The 16,044-nt window shown below is 38.3% G+C and overlaps 1 protein-coding gene across 2 annotated transcripts; it reads left to right on the forward strand.

Moving 5' to 3' along the window:
• The first annotated feature begins 14,000 nt into the window (after positions 1 to 14,000).
• On the forward strand, positions 14,001 to 15,790 carry LOC130985881 (protein IQ-domain 26-like). Of its 2 annotated transcripts, XM_057909055.1 has the most exons (4): positions 14,006 to 14,162; positions 14,238 to 14,699; positions 14,828 to 15,034; positions 15,126 to 15,790. In XM_057909055.1, the coding sequence occupies exons 2-4, from the start codon at positions 14,334 to 14,336 to the stop codon at positions 15,732 to 15,734; spliced, it is 1,182 nt and encodes a 393-aa protein (XP_057765038.1). In that variant the 5' UTR covers positions 14,006 to 14,162; positions 14,238 to 14,333; the 3' UTR covers positions 15,735 to 15,790. The 2 variants fall into 2 exon arrangements, with proteins under 2 accessions (XP_057765032.1, XP_057765038.1); XM_057909049.1 differs by having other exon boundaries at positions 14,001 to 14,699.
• Positions 15,791 to 16,044: the final 254 nt, after the last annotated feature.

Below are 16,044 nucleotides of genomic sequence, written 5' to 3' on the forward strand. Positions count from 1 at the left end.
AAAGTGTGTTCAGTAAATTGTACAGAAAAGGTATGCAATCACGTTCTCCTCTTTACAACCATAACTACAGACATGCGCTTTCATTGTTTGAGGACTTAGCAAAAATTGATTTAATTTGGAAACATAAATTGAGTTAACTAAATCATAAAAAACCATCATTTCTTCCTCTTTTTAAGTAATTCCTTCCTTGTGATCAACAAGTAATTATGAGCTGTATCATTTCTATTGTATCAGCTACATATTCAAGCAAGAAGTCATCTTGTAGCATGAGTATGTCTTAAATATTGAAGTGGAAATATGATGCTTGCTTTATTTAACTATTAAGAACTTTTAAGCTTTAATTTAAGTAACTGCATGTATTAATTAACTTAACAAACACACAAAATTGTAGTTTAAGATTTATGGATTAATTGAAGGGTAAAATTGGTTTAAAACCATAATAAATTTTCAAATTTTGGTTTTTCCCACAAACTTTCATTCTTGTTTCAAAATACATAATAAATCTCTTTTTTTGGAATTTCCCATAGTGACTTTCCGGCGAATTTTTTGAATGACGTGGCTCCGAATTTGAATGATGTGGCGTATTTAAGGGTTAAGTACCACTTTTTCCCTCAACGTTGACACCCATATCACCTTTAACACCCTAACGTCAGAGTTGACACTGTTTACTACCTCAATGTTTCAAAATAGAAGCAAAATGCCCCCACGTTTTAACGGCTGGCCCAAGCGCAGCTCTAACAGGATCAAGCACCGTTAAAACGCAGGAGACAGTTAGATTGTCATGTCACATAATTTCTATATAATTACATTGTATTGCCACGTCATTTAAATTTTTGATCGGAATCTGTCATCGTGGGAAATTTCAAAAAAAAAGATTTATTATGAATTTTGAAACAAAAATGAAAAATTGTGGGAAAAACCAAAATTTAAAAATTTATTATGATTTTATACCAAATTTACCCTTAATTGAAAAGTATTTGTGTGAACCGATTTGTCACCATTAATTGTTTGATATTCTCGAACAAGCATACAGTATACTTTATATGGAAATTTCCGCAACAATAATATAATAAAAATAAATATAATTTTTTTAAATGAATTCCAATGCAGGGTTTGCATAGAATGTATGTTAGTATATCGCCTCGTTTATTTTAAGATGCCTCTTAATATTTGTTAATATATACAACAAATAAAACAAGAGCAATAGCTCAATCTTTTATTACATGTAATTTTTTAATACAAGATTTTTGTACAAGTACTATAATCAACCTATCTATTACTATAACAGTGTATATATATTCTTACAAATTTTGATATTATAATAGTCGATTTAAAATAATGAACCCAAAAAGAAATTCAAACTGCAAAAGTTAAGCAAAAAGGAAAATAGCATGGAGAGGGGGGGGGGGGGGGTTACGAGTCGTCTTTTGCTTTTTTAAGGACACGTCGCTCCAGAAAGTAAATTTTGACTTGTTTCTTTTCAGGAAGCCCTCTCTCACCTCACCACATTCTCCATGAATTCGTGCCTAGCTTCCCACCAACAATATAGTAATAAAAGAGGATACAACTATTCTAAATAAATACTAAAACACACACATATCCAATGTATCAACTGTGAAACTAAAAGCTCAAAATCTGAGCTGGACGGTGGATCATGTGCGTGCTTTTTACAAGAGAAACTTATCTCCAATAACTGTACCCTAATTTTAATATCCGAATAAAATATAAACCCATTTCTCCAATCATTTCCATCAAATCTTAGGTCGGAGTTATTTTTTGTTCCGGCCGGCCACCAATAAAAGTATTTATGGATTCATTTGGATCATAGTTAAATTGGTACGCGTGTTATAGAGGGTGTTTGAATGAACTTATAATTAGCTCTTCAAAATCTTTGGTAAAATAAACTTTAAAATAATTTGATTATAAATTTTAAAAGTTTATAAGCTCTCCAAAAAATAAATTATTCTACCCAATTTATATTTTCATATGTTATTTTTATCATCTACCGTCTCAAGTTCTTATAGTTTTTTGTTTTTATCATATACCGTCTCAAGTTAATCTCTTTTTGACTTTCTCTCTCTAGCTTATAAGTTCAGTTATTCAAATATTTTCACAACTTATAAGCTCTTAGTAATCTATATTTTATAAGCTTTCAAAACATCTAAATAGCTTATAAGCTATTTAAGAAAAGCTTAGCCAAACAACCTTATAGGATCTTACTAGGGATTGAAGTATAAAAATAATCAAATTATGGTTTGCCAAGTGGGTCATTTGTTTGTCATTAAAGTGTTACATCGGAAAGATGAGAGAGTCGTTGAACCGACAGAGGTGATGAACTCTTGCGCCGAATAACCAGTTGGGCATGATTTCTTCCCCCTAAAAGAAATTAAAATAAATCATCTATGGAGCGTTTATTTTGTAGGATTAGCTTTGATATGATTAACTTTGATAGATAAAAATAATAAGATAAATATTTTGTTTAATTATATATATGGACTGAAATTTTAGAATATCTCAAACCTCTTGATTATTTTTATCATTTAAGTTATTTTTGTTTGACTCGTATCCTATTGAAAGAGTGAGATATTTGAAAATTTTTACTCTCTAAAATAAAGTATTTAAGTAAAGAGTAAAAAATTTTAATATATACTCATCCCTCTATCACATATCAAGTGTCTTAGTTTGTTTCGGTACGAGAATTTAGGTAAGTATAATTAAAAAGTAAAAAATATTAAAAAATAGTGAAGCTCAGTTTTATTTTATGAGAGGAATAGAATTAAATAGAGGAATAGAATTAAAGTGGAGACGATTAAAAGATAAAAATACAAAAAGTGATAAAGCTCACTTTCTTATTTTAATTTTTAAAAAAATACTTATGGTGAGACAATTTAAAAAAATAAAATAAAAATTAGGACATTTGTTATGGACAAGAGTAGGGAGGAGTATCTTGTAGATTTTGTTATGAAAAATATTTTTGGTTTTGTTATGAAAAATATTTTTGGTTTTGTCCGTTTGTTTATGATCCGGGAAAGTAACGGTAGAGAGAAAGAGAGTGGTGTGGTCATTTGTGTGTGTCCCCATGGGCCCCACCTTCTTTATTCTATTCCAGTTTCTCATTCGTGTACTGCAAAACCTACATTTCTCTCTCTCTAGTATCAAGAATATTTCTTAAAATAATGTGATTAATAGAGCAATGATGCAACCTTAATTGGATGAAGTGAAATACTAGGACCTTACTTAGGTATATTGTCTACTCACTAAAGTTATTTTTATTTAGAGGCAAGAATATTCCCTATCAAGGAATTACGCCTACTAGTGGGAAATGTCTATGCTACACCCAGACGCACTACGCCTTCATGTGAGACAAACACTGATTTATGGACCCCACCATTCTTTCCAAAGCCAATTTGACCCCATTTGTTTCTAAAATTTACAATTGACTCCATACATTTTTGTATGAAAGCATAGATAATCCGAGCTTTACTCTGAAAAATTTTCTATAAATAATTTAAACAATTGCATTCCCCGCGATCCTTAAAATGGTATCAGAGCGGGTTTTAATTGAGGAATTGTATTATTTTTATTTTATTTTATAATTTTACCTTTGGGATTAACCTATATGGGAGGAGACTCCATTAAATTAGAATGGATCCGGACGAATGTCCGAGATGTATTGAATACAGGATATCTTTCCAAAATCTGGAAAGAGAGGCACGTCACCTAATGGGTGTATTACGATGGTGTTGGAGAGCACTCATGCTCAACATTACCGAGGACGAGGAAACGGTTCGTGAAATCATTACGGACTTTCGGGGGCATCTCGATGCCTTATTGGAAAACGCCGCGGCCAGAACGGCAATCAGACAAGCTAGAGCCTACCTCCATCAATATCATACTTGATGGAACAAAAAGACAAGGCGGGAGTAGCTTTTCCAAGCTACCACAAGATCGAGCCAAGTTCTTCCGACAACGTCAACTTGCGGGAGATCCAAAAGACGGTGGAATATTATGGCGTCAAGCTATACGATCTACCGAAGGAGCTGAGCAGAATATCACTCAAGCAAGAGGAAATTTTAACCCTCTTGTGTGATATCCAGAAAAGAATGAAGGAGATCGAAAGGCGAAAACCATGTTCCGGGAAACTTCGGAAGCAATGGACAAACGACCCGACGAATCCTCCTATATTCGATGCAGCACCCAAGGAGTTGCAGCCAAAGGATATAATCCGAATCATGAAAGGCAAATATCATGAATAGCCTTGACAGAATCGGATTAGATGATCTACAGGAGTTAGCAGAATCTTTTGCTAACCTCAACATGGTTGATCTAAAGATGAACCAAGAAGATGAGGTGCCCAAAACTGAGCACCAAGAAGAAAGTTCGTCAAAAAGGGGTGGGGCTTCAGACGATGCAAGCCACTACCAACGAACCAGAAGACGCAGGCCACAGATGCGGGATACTCCTGTAGGGAAGGCCACACTCGAACCAATCCATCCCTATGGATTGATTCTCAACATCGACGAAGCCAGTTTCAAAGATTGGGAGGATCTGATCGACGAATGGGCTTCATCATTGAATATCGTAGTCACCACAATTGAGTACGATAAAAAGGAGTTTGCCAAAATCTTCGAAGCAAGTCTGGCAGGAATGGCAAAACAATACTGGGATAAAATCGACATCTCAGCAAGGGAAGAACTGTTTAATAGCACAAAACCTTATGACATTATTAAGGAAGCTACTAAACAGATTAAGATCCATTTCTTGGGAATGGGTTTTTTCGAAGGATCCGCAGAGGAGAAACGTAAGAAATATCATCAGGCACTCTACAATCTAAGATTAATGGTGCTAGAGCCCAAAGCTCTTGATGAATTTTTACGTCTTTATACCCTATATGTTCATATGGGGGTAGTTGATGCTCAAACCGCCAAGGACCTCTTTTTCACAAAGTTTCCAAGTCCATGGAGGGAAATGCTCATCAACGAGTACGTATCACCGGGAGAATATCCTCTTGATAGTGCATCAAGAAGGATGTCTTATGTTCACAAGAAGCTGTCCGAATGGTGCCAGAAGGCGGCGGACCTGAGAAATCTCAAAAAATTGAGGAGGCTCAACAAGAAATCTCCATTGATGTGCGACAACATAGATCTTCCAACTGAGATCGGTGCTGAGTTGCTATATCAAAAGAGAAGCCGAAAGAAACATAGGTATCAACCCTATGAAAGAAAGTCCAGAAGGAGTTCTTGGAAGCCGAAAACTATGTGGACCAGACAGAAGGCACTCTCCTACAAATCAGGCCAACGGAGCGGACCATCAAGAAACCGATTCTCAAATCAAAAGAGAATCCCGGCGAAGAAAACTTTCAGGCGAACCCAGACCAAAGCAAATGAAAGTTTCAAAGATTGCAACTGCTGGACGTGCGGTGCACAGGGGCATATTTCAACCAATTGCCCAGACAACGAGAAAAGGCAGATAAGGAGATTCGAATCCACACCGGATATCGAAGACGCAATCTACCACCAGAAATTGATACCCGTGTATCAATTTGAAGATATATCCTCTGATGAGAGTATATATGAGCAAGAAGAAGTCTTTAGTTCTGAAGATTCGGGGATGTCCGATGGATCAACCGGAGACGAGTCAGACTAAAGAGGAACACGAGGTCCACCACTCCCAGAAGGAGGATCAGAATGGATTTACTAGCCATTTTCTGATTCCACAGGAAGAAGTGGTGAAGAAGCTCGTGAAGAAACTCAATAGGGAAACCGGAGAGGTACAAACATACCAAGGGTTTTCCAATGGGCGATTGAATCGAGTTTTTAATAGCTTGATACCATCCAAGAGGAAGCATCATGTCTATTTTGGTGTCACAAACCGAGAAATGGCGCTTCCAATGGAAATTACAAGTAATCAGGTGGAAATCCAGCTGGTTCCTGCTGAAGATATTAGGCAGGATCTTAAGAAAATGAAGCCAGAAGTCGCAAATACGATGAAATGGATTCATATTGGAGCAATTCAGTTGGTAATCAAATCATCCCTCTCCCCAGGGACAGACCAACCAATTGATGTCGCACTTTGCGACAAAAGAATCAGAGATACTAGAGCATCAGTTCTGGGTGCCTTTTCAGGCAATCTCTATGCCAAGACGATTATAACCGAGTTCTATCCACAGATCGCTTATAATCTACAGGATTCATCCTTCAGCAGAGCCCTGACTCTCTATCAGGACTACAAAAAGAAGGAGCTATTGACAGAGGGGAATAGGCCATACTCACTGACTTATCAAGTCTCGTATGCCTTATCAAATTCCCATCACACAGAATTATTTCTGGGAAAAGAGTTCGTTGAAATTCCGGAAATATTCAAGGAGGTAGCCAAGGCAGTCAAACCAAACCGAGTGGAGATTCCTCAGATCGGAGAAATCGACATCGATATTGGAGACAAGACGGTACTTAGCCATACCCAAAGTCTCAGACTAGGAGTACCGAGGCTATCATTCCAAGGAAATAGGCTAACTTCAGGGCCTATTACAAGGAGTTTCTCTCAATCATATGAGAGAATGGCGATCCAGGAAAAACCAGCTCCAGACATGAGGGTTAAACTCAAATGTCCCGAAGGATGGAGACAAGTTTCCACAAAATTTGATACAACAAGCAGGGAAAATCAGTTTCCTTGTAGTTCGTTGTATTATTTGGCAAATCCAGGTGACAACCGATACATCGGAACTCTGGAGGTTGGAGGTTTTGAAATCCAGACCGAAGGCCAAGCCGGACAAGAAGCAGATGTCCTGATCTTAGGACGAGATTTCCTTGACAAATATAAACCATGGTCATGGAAATCAGGAAGAATGGAGATCACAATCGGGCGTCAAAGGTTGATGATCTAATGACAAGTCCATTCTCAATATACATCTCTGTTGGGATGTTATACGAGAAATTCAAAGCAGAATATTTTGCTGCTTATGTGGATTCGGGAGCAGGAATCTGTACAGCAAAACGAGGAGTCTTTCCAGCAGAAGTGGAAGAAGATCTACCTCGAATTGCAGGAAGGGATTTCTCCAAAAAGATTTTGCTTCTATCAAAGGGAGTAAAGCAAACGGAAATATTGATCGGCGGAGCAGGACAGACACCTTGGTACAAGGTCAAGACTCCACCAATTTATTTCCATGATACCGGAGCAGATATATTATTCGGCAATAATTTTCTGCAAAGCTTCAAGAGGTATATACAGGACAATGAAGCCAGGAGGCTAGTGTTCACAACCAATTGTGATCACAAAATCATTGTGCAAAGGCTCAATGGAGCTTTTCATCGTTCATTGCCAATCAAATTCCGCAGCAAGCGTGGTGATGATGGCAGACTCCGGCGACCCCAAATGAAGGATCAACGGAGATTCGGAGAAGTTTTGCTTAAATGCAGAACTGAGGGATTCCCAAATCTCTCTGAGGAAGAAACTCAAATCCTCAAAGTATCCCTGATATCACACAAAGATATCAAGGAAGAAGAACAGGTGTCCATTGCCGACGTCAAAAGGAGGATTCAGAGGTGTTACCATGAGAATCCTTTGGCATGGTGGGACAAGAACCAGCTCAGAGCAACCCTGAAAGTTAAAACTGGAAAGGAGCATGAGTTCGTAAGGTTCAGACCTATCCTGATGAACCCTCGAGATCAACAGGATATGATGGGTATAATCAAGGAACACCTTGATTTAAAGCTGATCGAAGAAGGAAGATCACCCTACAGCAGTCCTGGATTTCTGGTGAGGAATCATGGGGAGATCAAGCGAGGAAAACCAAGACTGGTCATTAATTACAAAGGAATTAATGACATTCTTGAGTTTGACGGATATTTCATCCCAAGCAGAGAACACCTCATCAACTGCATCAGAAGTGCAAGGGTATTCTCAAAGTTCGATTGCAAGTCAGGTTTTTACCAGATTCGCATGGAGGAAGGGAGTAAGAAGTTCACAGCCTTCTCAACTCCACAAGGACATTATGTCTGGAATGTCATGCCAATGGGGTTAGCCAACGCGCCTCAGATATTCCAAAGGAAAATGGATAATCTCTTCAAAGATTATTCTTTGTTTATGTTTGTTTATATTGATGACATCCTCATTGCATCAAAAAACATTCATGAACATATCAGGCATCTGGAGATCTTTGCGGATGTTTGTCAACAAGAAGGACTTGTGCTGTCTGAAAAGAAGGCAGTCATAGCCACTCAGAAAATGGAGTTTCTGGGGATCGAGATCGATGAATCTGGGATAATTCTACAAGATCATATTGTAGAAAAAGTCCAGGGATTTCCGGAGGATCTCAAAGAGAAAAAACAGCTCCAAAGCTTTCTCGGAGTTGTCAACTTCGCAGGGATGTTCATCAAAAACCTTGCGGAATACAGAAAGGTCTTCAGTCCATTACTGAAGAAAGATGTTCCATTCATCTGGAAGGAAGAACATCGAGAGGGTATGAAGAAGTTGAAAGAGATCTGCAAGAATCTCCCAAAACTTTCAATACCACAAGACGAGGATGATTTGGTCCTCTATACGGACGCAAGTGATTTCTGGTGGGCAGCAGTGCTTACAAAGATCACCCCATATGGAGAAGAACCTTGCAGATACTGTAGCGGTCTTTTCTCCGACGACGAGGCTGTGCGATGGCACATCAACGAGAAAGAATTCTTTGCAGTGCGGAAGGCGTTTAAAAAATGGCCGCTTTTCTTACTGGCTAAAAAATTCGTTTTGAAAGTTGATAACACTAACGTTAAAGCTTTCTTAACAAAAAAGATTGAATCTAAACCTGAAAAGGCTAGATTAATTAGATGGCAAGCAGAATGCCAATATTATGATTATGATATTGTCGTTTTGAAATCTGATCAGAATGTTCTTGCAGATTTCCTTACAAGGGATGGAGCTCCCTGAAGCGGAGGCCATCGAGGCAATACAGGGGCAGCTCTTTGAAAGCTTAGAGCTGCTACAACAAGAATGGCAGAAGTGTGTACTACACACTAAACAAGCGGGAAAGATACAAGCGGCTGACGAAGCTAAAGTATCTAGCCAAATTGATGTCTGTTTCATGAAGATGTTCAATCTTCAGGAAGCAACCGAAAAGCCGCTCTTGCGCGCTGTCCGTGAAAATCGGGCAAAAGCAATGCTTTCCGTACAGGGCGGATTACCTGTAGCAGGGGATTCAAGTACCCCTAGCCCAAGTCCTGAGAGAATGGCTTCACAGCCGGACGCTCGAGGAAAAGATGTTGTTAAGGGGTCACTCCCTGAATCAACATGTCAACCCTCTACCTCTGGGGTAAAAGAGGGAGAGATCAGCCTTAGGCCCATGACAGGCCAAGTTAAGGTTGATACTAATTTTATTATTTCTTCTCCCTCTTGGCAAAATTATCAGGACAGGTGGGAGAAACTTCTTACGAGAAGGGGCATTAATCCGGGAAATTGCCGGGTTGATGTTGCAGGAAAATATCCGAGGGTTTGGTTCACGCCAGGAGCCAATCCAAATGATGTTAAAGAATGGTATGAATTTGGGGCATTAGCTTCAGTTTATACCACTTCTCCGGCCTTCACCGAAATTAAGGGTCTACCCAAATGGATCCAGAAAACGGTGTTCGACACATGGGAGAACAACGAGTCCCTCAAAAGGGGAGACGTCCTGGAATTGTACTTCTTCAGTGCAGCCCCAGAACCAGTTGGCAAAGGAGTCTACGAAGCCTTCCATTTCATCAAGCTTCGGAGACCAGATACAGGAGCCTTGAACCGGATCAAAGTTCCTGAGTTTAATGCCGCAATCGTCTCAACATTTACGGAGGATCAAATCTCCACGAGACGAGCATGGGGTCTTTGGGTCTGTCTTACAGAGATGGACAAAATGAAGTCCAGATTCAAGTTCTTTCAGAGCTCAGATCTGGGAACGTTCCTGGTCAATACAATGACAGGAACCACAACCCAGTTTGCTGAAAATTCTTTCGAGAATAAGAGGCAAACTATTTGGGGAAACAAGATCGCGGGGAGCAAAGAGACTCGTCGCAAATTCTGCAATATGGCTCATGTTAGCCATTGGATCGAGAGAATCTGCGACCAATGTTCGTTGCAGAAGGAGCCAGAATTCGGCAAAGGTTTCCTCCCGAAACCTGATAGAAGAAGGTTCCGGTCTGATGAACATGACGAACGTCAGACACCAAAGGGAAGAACACCTCGGGCACCAAAAAAGTAAGGTGGCCGACAAAGCAGAGTGAATCATGTGATTCACAGCAAGGATCGCACCCACAAAAGAAACGACAAAAGTGGGTGGAAGAACAGGAGGACCACTCACCAAAAGCTTCAGGACAAAAGTGAGTGGAAGAAAAAGTAGCCGGCCCCTACCAGCATTATCACAAGACGATAAGGCAAGGGTCCAGCACCATGTGATGCCACTAACAAGTATCGGCAATCAAGGCCGACAAAAGAAGGTGGATGTCATATTCAAGCAAGCTGGCCACGAAGAAGGAATCCGAGGCCAACAACCAAGCAATAATAGAGGGGTTCAAACCTCTATATAAACACAAGTGCTGGAGAGAAGAGGACATCGAGAATTTTCACAACTTTCTTTCACAACACACTCTCTCTTCAGAATCTATCTTTGTATTTTAATTTTTTTTCAAAGTTTTTTAGTTTTAGTTCCTTTTTAATTTTATGTACACAAGTGTTAGCTACTATGTGTAGCTAAAACAAGTTAGTCTCCTCCCTTAGGGAGATTATTATGAAATAAAATAAATATTTTATAATTCCTCTTTTTACGTTTTGTATTTTCGCCCAAATTTCCGGTTTAGTAAAAATATTTTCTTTAATTTTCCAATAAAATATCGAGTCGGCACTTAGTGAAGGAGGAGGGTTGCAACCATCATTTGCGAGTGTGTGGTTGGTGCGTGCCGGGGTGGCAGACGAGCCGTAAAACGCAACAAAACTGACTCCTGAAGAAGACCAGTCGACAAAGGTATAATGTTGGTTAAATTTAAGAATTATTTTGAAGTTGTACGGAAGCATGTTGGGCCATATTATGTTAATTGCATGTTTTATATTTATAGAAAAATGATTTGAGGATTTTCTAGCTATTTAAAATCTTGTATGGGTTTTGTTTTATTAAAGAAATTGAGGGGTTAATTTGATATTTGGAAGGTTTTTTGGGATTCATTGAATTTTGTCTTATATGAAAAGTGTAGTACGCCCCGGTGTAGTATATACTCTTCCAGATGTTGTGCACTTCGAAATTCGGAGACTAAAATTTGTTTAATCTTTGCTTATTCAGTGGATCTCCTCTTTCTTTTAAATGAGTATAATTTTGATGATATTTATCTCTTTTTTGTTGTAAATTAGAGAAGAAAAGAACCATAGATAATATTATAAAGAGAATAATATTTACAGGTGTTTATTATGATCTATTTATAATTAGATTGTGTTTATTTTGATGGAAAATGACAGAAAATATATATTTTCATATTTTTTTTACCATTTTCACATTTTACTATGATAGAAAAAAAATTCGAACATGATGAAATATTTTTTCGGGCAACTCATTTGTACTTATTTTCTTTTCAATGTTGGATAATATTATCGTGGGTAATGGTGTGAAAATATTTTCCAACATTTTCTCATCTTTTCATCTCTACTAAACATATGATTTAAACAAAAAAAAAAAACTCATTTTTTCTTTTCCATCATTTTCTAATTAAAATTTTAGAATTAATATATATACACCATTAGTATACATATTTACATGAGATGGTTTAAAATAAAATACGTGTCACCAATAACGTGATATCAATAATAATGGACAGAGGGAGTATTAGAGTTCCTACTAATTAAGTAGGGAATTGCATGTATACAATACAATCGTATTAATGGTCTTATTCTATTATGTTTTTATACTTTTATTTAGTTAATGAATGTAGACAATCGAGTAATGCAAGCAATTAATTAACTTATATATATTCTCTTGTGGTCAAACACAAGGATATATATGAAGATGATGCGCAATCTATTAGTAGATGATTTTCCTTTAACTAATAGATTGGGATTCGAGTCATTTAGAAAGTTAGAGTGTGAGTGTGTTTTCCCTTTTTTTGGGTGTAATATATATATATATATATATATATATATATATATATATATATATAGGGGCGCGCTCCAGTGAAACCTCCTATTTTTCGTGTAACATGAGTACAATGAATAAGACATATAATACTAATGAACAAAACGTATATCTAATGAACAAGATGTATATACTGATGAAAAATAAAATTTTAAAAATTCGTAATGAATAAGACATATATACTGATGAACAGGGCCGTATATACTGATGAATAACAAAATTTAAAATATTCTGATTCTTTCAGGATTCGAACCCTGCGAAAAAAAAATCACCCTCCAGATACAATATCAGCCATAGGATTGATAAAATAAACGCACCAGATCGTGCCCTAGATCTCACTAAAATTAGGGGGTCTCATTAGAGCGGCCCCCTATATATATATATATATATATATATATATATATATATATATATATATAGCGTGCCAGCATAACTTATTAAATTTAATATTACTTCTATAAAATCAATGACTTAATATTTCCACTGCGTACCAGACCAAGGGAGTCTTACAGTCATAAAAAAATTTAAAGATTTGAGTTACAAAAAATAAACAAAATAAAGCTCAATTTCCCTCCACTTTTTTCAGATGTGGAAATTAGAAATTACGAAATCTGTTAGTAGGTATAGAAGAGCGTTAGAAAATGGTGGCGTTGGATTTCCTAACGTTGCTATCGCTGTACTTAGCCGCTCAGTTTTGTCTTGTCATGCAGGGATTCACGAGGTCTCCATTCACCATTTTTCTTGGATAAAATTATTCTAATATTTATATATTTTAAATTTGTAGTGGCACCTACTTAATTTGAACTTCGGGGCACCTCATATATTCTATTCACACTCAAGAAAAATGGCTTGGAAATTAACAACACTCACGACTATATTAACTATTAATATACTAATAATTGAGTTTCTCTCTTAAAAATTTATGTTGGTTTCTCGTAGGAGGTATCTTCTGCTGCATATATAATGCATGCACGTATGATATTTTGAGTAAAGGAATTAGTGAGATTTGAATTTGTCACCCTTTTTAAGAGCAAAATTAACAACTTCACTACGTCGTCAAAGGGAAATTAACCAATAGTATTAAGCCATTTCAAAAAAGGTTCATTATATTTCCTCCGTTAATATCTCATTCTATTATTATCATATTATGGTATAGAATAATTGAGTTTCTCTCTTAAAAATTATCTTTAATATTATAAAAAGATAATTAACAAGGGTTCACTCATCCAATTAGAGTTTATAATTATTTTTCTTACATTTATTTGAATTAATAATTAATTATTTGGGTTCATTAATTCAAAGTTAGGGTATATAATTATTTAAAATTTCAATTTTTAGTGATAAATATTAATTAGAGTTCATAAAATAATAATATTTTTTATTTTAAAAAAATACAATTATAAATAAATAAATTAAGAGTGGTACACGGTGATACACACAAAATAGTGGGACAGATGATCCCATCTGCAAAATATTAGCTTAAATATTTCAGTTCTAGACTGCATTTCGCGTTTTTATAGAGATCCTCATAAATGTAACTGGGTACTCATTAGTCATTTATGAAAATTAAACAAAGTTAAGTGTAAAAAACTACTCCTATTTTCAAATAAATAAAGATATATGTATATATAATGTAGACTTTAACCAAACTAATACTTTGAATTCATTTGATAATAGTAAGAAAAACAGTCCTAAGTGGTTGAGACAAGAAACTCCAGTCGGATTATTCCTATTTCCACTCTTTTACAGTGGAACCCACGATATTTGTTATACGTATTTTGTTTTGTTGGTATTTTCTCAAGATTTTAATATCCAAATAAACAATGGCTTCCCTTGCACTTTTTTGAAGTTGCTTCGTACTTAACAGTTTTGAGCTTGCTAGCCTTTTCCTTCAGTCAGCAAATATATTTGCTAGCTGTATTCTTTTTTTCATTTTCATTTTAATCTCCCTCTCGCAGCCCAAATACTCCAATAAAAATAATTGCTCCTTCTCTCTCTCTCTCTCAGTCTCTGTGTGTGGTGCTGCAGTGCATATGTAATATCCGAGATTTACTTTTAGAATTCCTGTTTATCTTTTCTCACACAGTATTACAGTGTGCTTTTAAGGCAGCTTTTTCATGAAATGGAAGCAGCAGCGTAGCTAGATTCTCCACTCTCAAGCCCTCACAACCCATCTCTGCACCTCTAAACCACGCCGCCGGGCGGAATGGGAAGAGCTGCGCGGTGGTTCAAGGGCCTTTTTGGGATAAAGAACAAAGACAAGGAATACCCCGCCGCCCGCTGGGGTTCCGGCCACCTCTGCCACAACCCCACCACCATTCCCCCCAACATCACCCCCGCCGAGGCCGCCTGGCTCAGATCCTTCTACAGCGACAACGACAAGGAGCAGAGCAAGCACGCCATAGCCGTCGCCGCCGCCACCGCCGCCGCCGCTGACGCCGCCGTCGCCGCCGCCCAGGCCGCTGTCGCAGTGGTCCGCCTCACCAGCCAGGGCCGCGGCACCGCCGTGTTCGGTGGGAGCAGGGAGAAGTGGGCCGCTGTCAAGATTCAATCACTGTTTCGTGGATTCCTGGTACTCTTTATTAATTTATTTATTTTTTAGCTCGATTTACGTAATCCATTTTCTTATTACATAGATAGTTAGATGTCACTTCACAAGTCATTCGTATTTGTTAATCTAATTCTTCGTGTTTTGTGAAGGCCCGAAAGGCTCTTCGGGCCCTGAAGGGGCTGGTGAAGATTCAGGCTCTGGTGAGGGGATTTTTGGTGCGTAAACAAGCGGCCGCCACTCTTCAAAGCATGCAAGCCCTCATAAGAGCCCAAGCTAGTGTTCGGGCCGAGAAAATGCGACGCCTTATCAGCAACGACGACAGTTTCCCCCCTCACTACCAGGCCCGAATACCCCTGGTCACTATCCAACCCCTCAAAATTCACAATTTTCCCCATCAATTAATTCGGGCCAAATAAATATAAATGATGGATTAATTATAAATTTCAGGAAAGGTACGAGGATGAAAGAAGCGAGCATCCGTCATCATTCCACAGCAGAAGGCTGTCAGCGTCATTCGAAACGGCGGTGAATTCATTCGACGAGAGCCCGAAAATCGTGGAGGTGGACACGGGCTGCCGGCCCAAATCAAGATCCCGGCGGGCCAACTCATGGATGGCGGCGGAGGCGCCGTTCCAATGCCGAATCCCGGCCCGAAACCCGACGGCCGAGGAGTGGGGCGAGGAGTTGTCGACGGCGCAGAGCACACCGAGATTCGGCGGGTGCAGCGGGCCGGTGACGCCGGCGAAGAGCGAGAGCCTGTTGAGGAGCTACGGCGACAACCACCCGAGCTACATGGCGAAGACGCAGTCGTTCAAGGCGAAGGTGAGGTCGCACAGCGCGCCGAAGCAGAGGCCCGAGGGCGGCCCGAAGAGGAGGCTGTCGCTCCATGAGATGATGGAGTCTCGCAATAGCTTGAGCGGGGTGAAGATGCAGAGGTCGTGCTCGCAAGCTCAGGAAGCCATTACTTTCAAGAATGCTGTGATGGGCAACTTAGGTAGGTCCTCGGATTTTGTAAGACCAAACTATTTTTATTCCAATTCACACAATGCAAATTAAGAATGTTTCTGCCGCAAACAACACCATATTACATTTGCTACCACTTGTTTTTATTAGCGTAAGCCCATATTTCTTTTTTCTTAATTTATCATATTTGTTCATTTTTTTGTTTTTACTTGGACCTAGCTAGACCTCTATCAACACACAAGATCTTCAGATGTCGACCATATTTGTTTATTTGAGTTTAAATAAATTAAAGGTCCTAAATTCTAATGAAGAGGACAATATATATATGACTGATCATTTCAGAGAGACCAATTTCACTTAGATATTGGCATTGAATTTTGGATCATCACAAAGAAAAAATTTA

This window comes from Salvia miltiorrhiza, chromosome 1, assembly GCF_028751815.1.
Source record: "Salvia miltiorrhiza cultivar Shanhuang (shh) chromosome 1, IMPLAD_Smil_shh, whole genome shotgun sequence".
Taxonomy (NCBI): Eukaryota; Viridiplantae; Streptophyta; class Magnoliopsida; order Lamiales; family Lamiaceae; genus Salvia; species Salvia miltiorrhiza.

Bases quoted from the DNA above. Each gene is read 5' to 3' on its own strand.
- LOC130985881 (XM_057909049.1), top strand. From the start codon at position 14,334: ATGGGAAGAGCTGCGCGGTGGTTCAAGGGCCTTTTTGGGATAAAGAAC. The intron at 14,700-14,827 runs GTACTCTTTATT...TGTTTTGTGAAG, and splicing joins CACTGTTTCGTGGATTCCTG to GCCCGAAAGGCTCTTCGGGC. The intron at 15,035-15,125 runs GTCACTATCCAA...TATAAATTTCAG, and splicing joins ACCAGGCCCGAATACCCCTG to GAAAGGTACGAGGATGAAAG.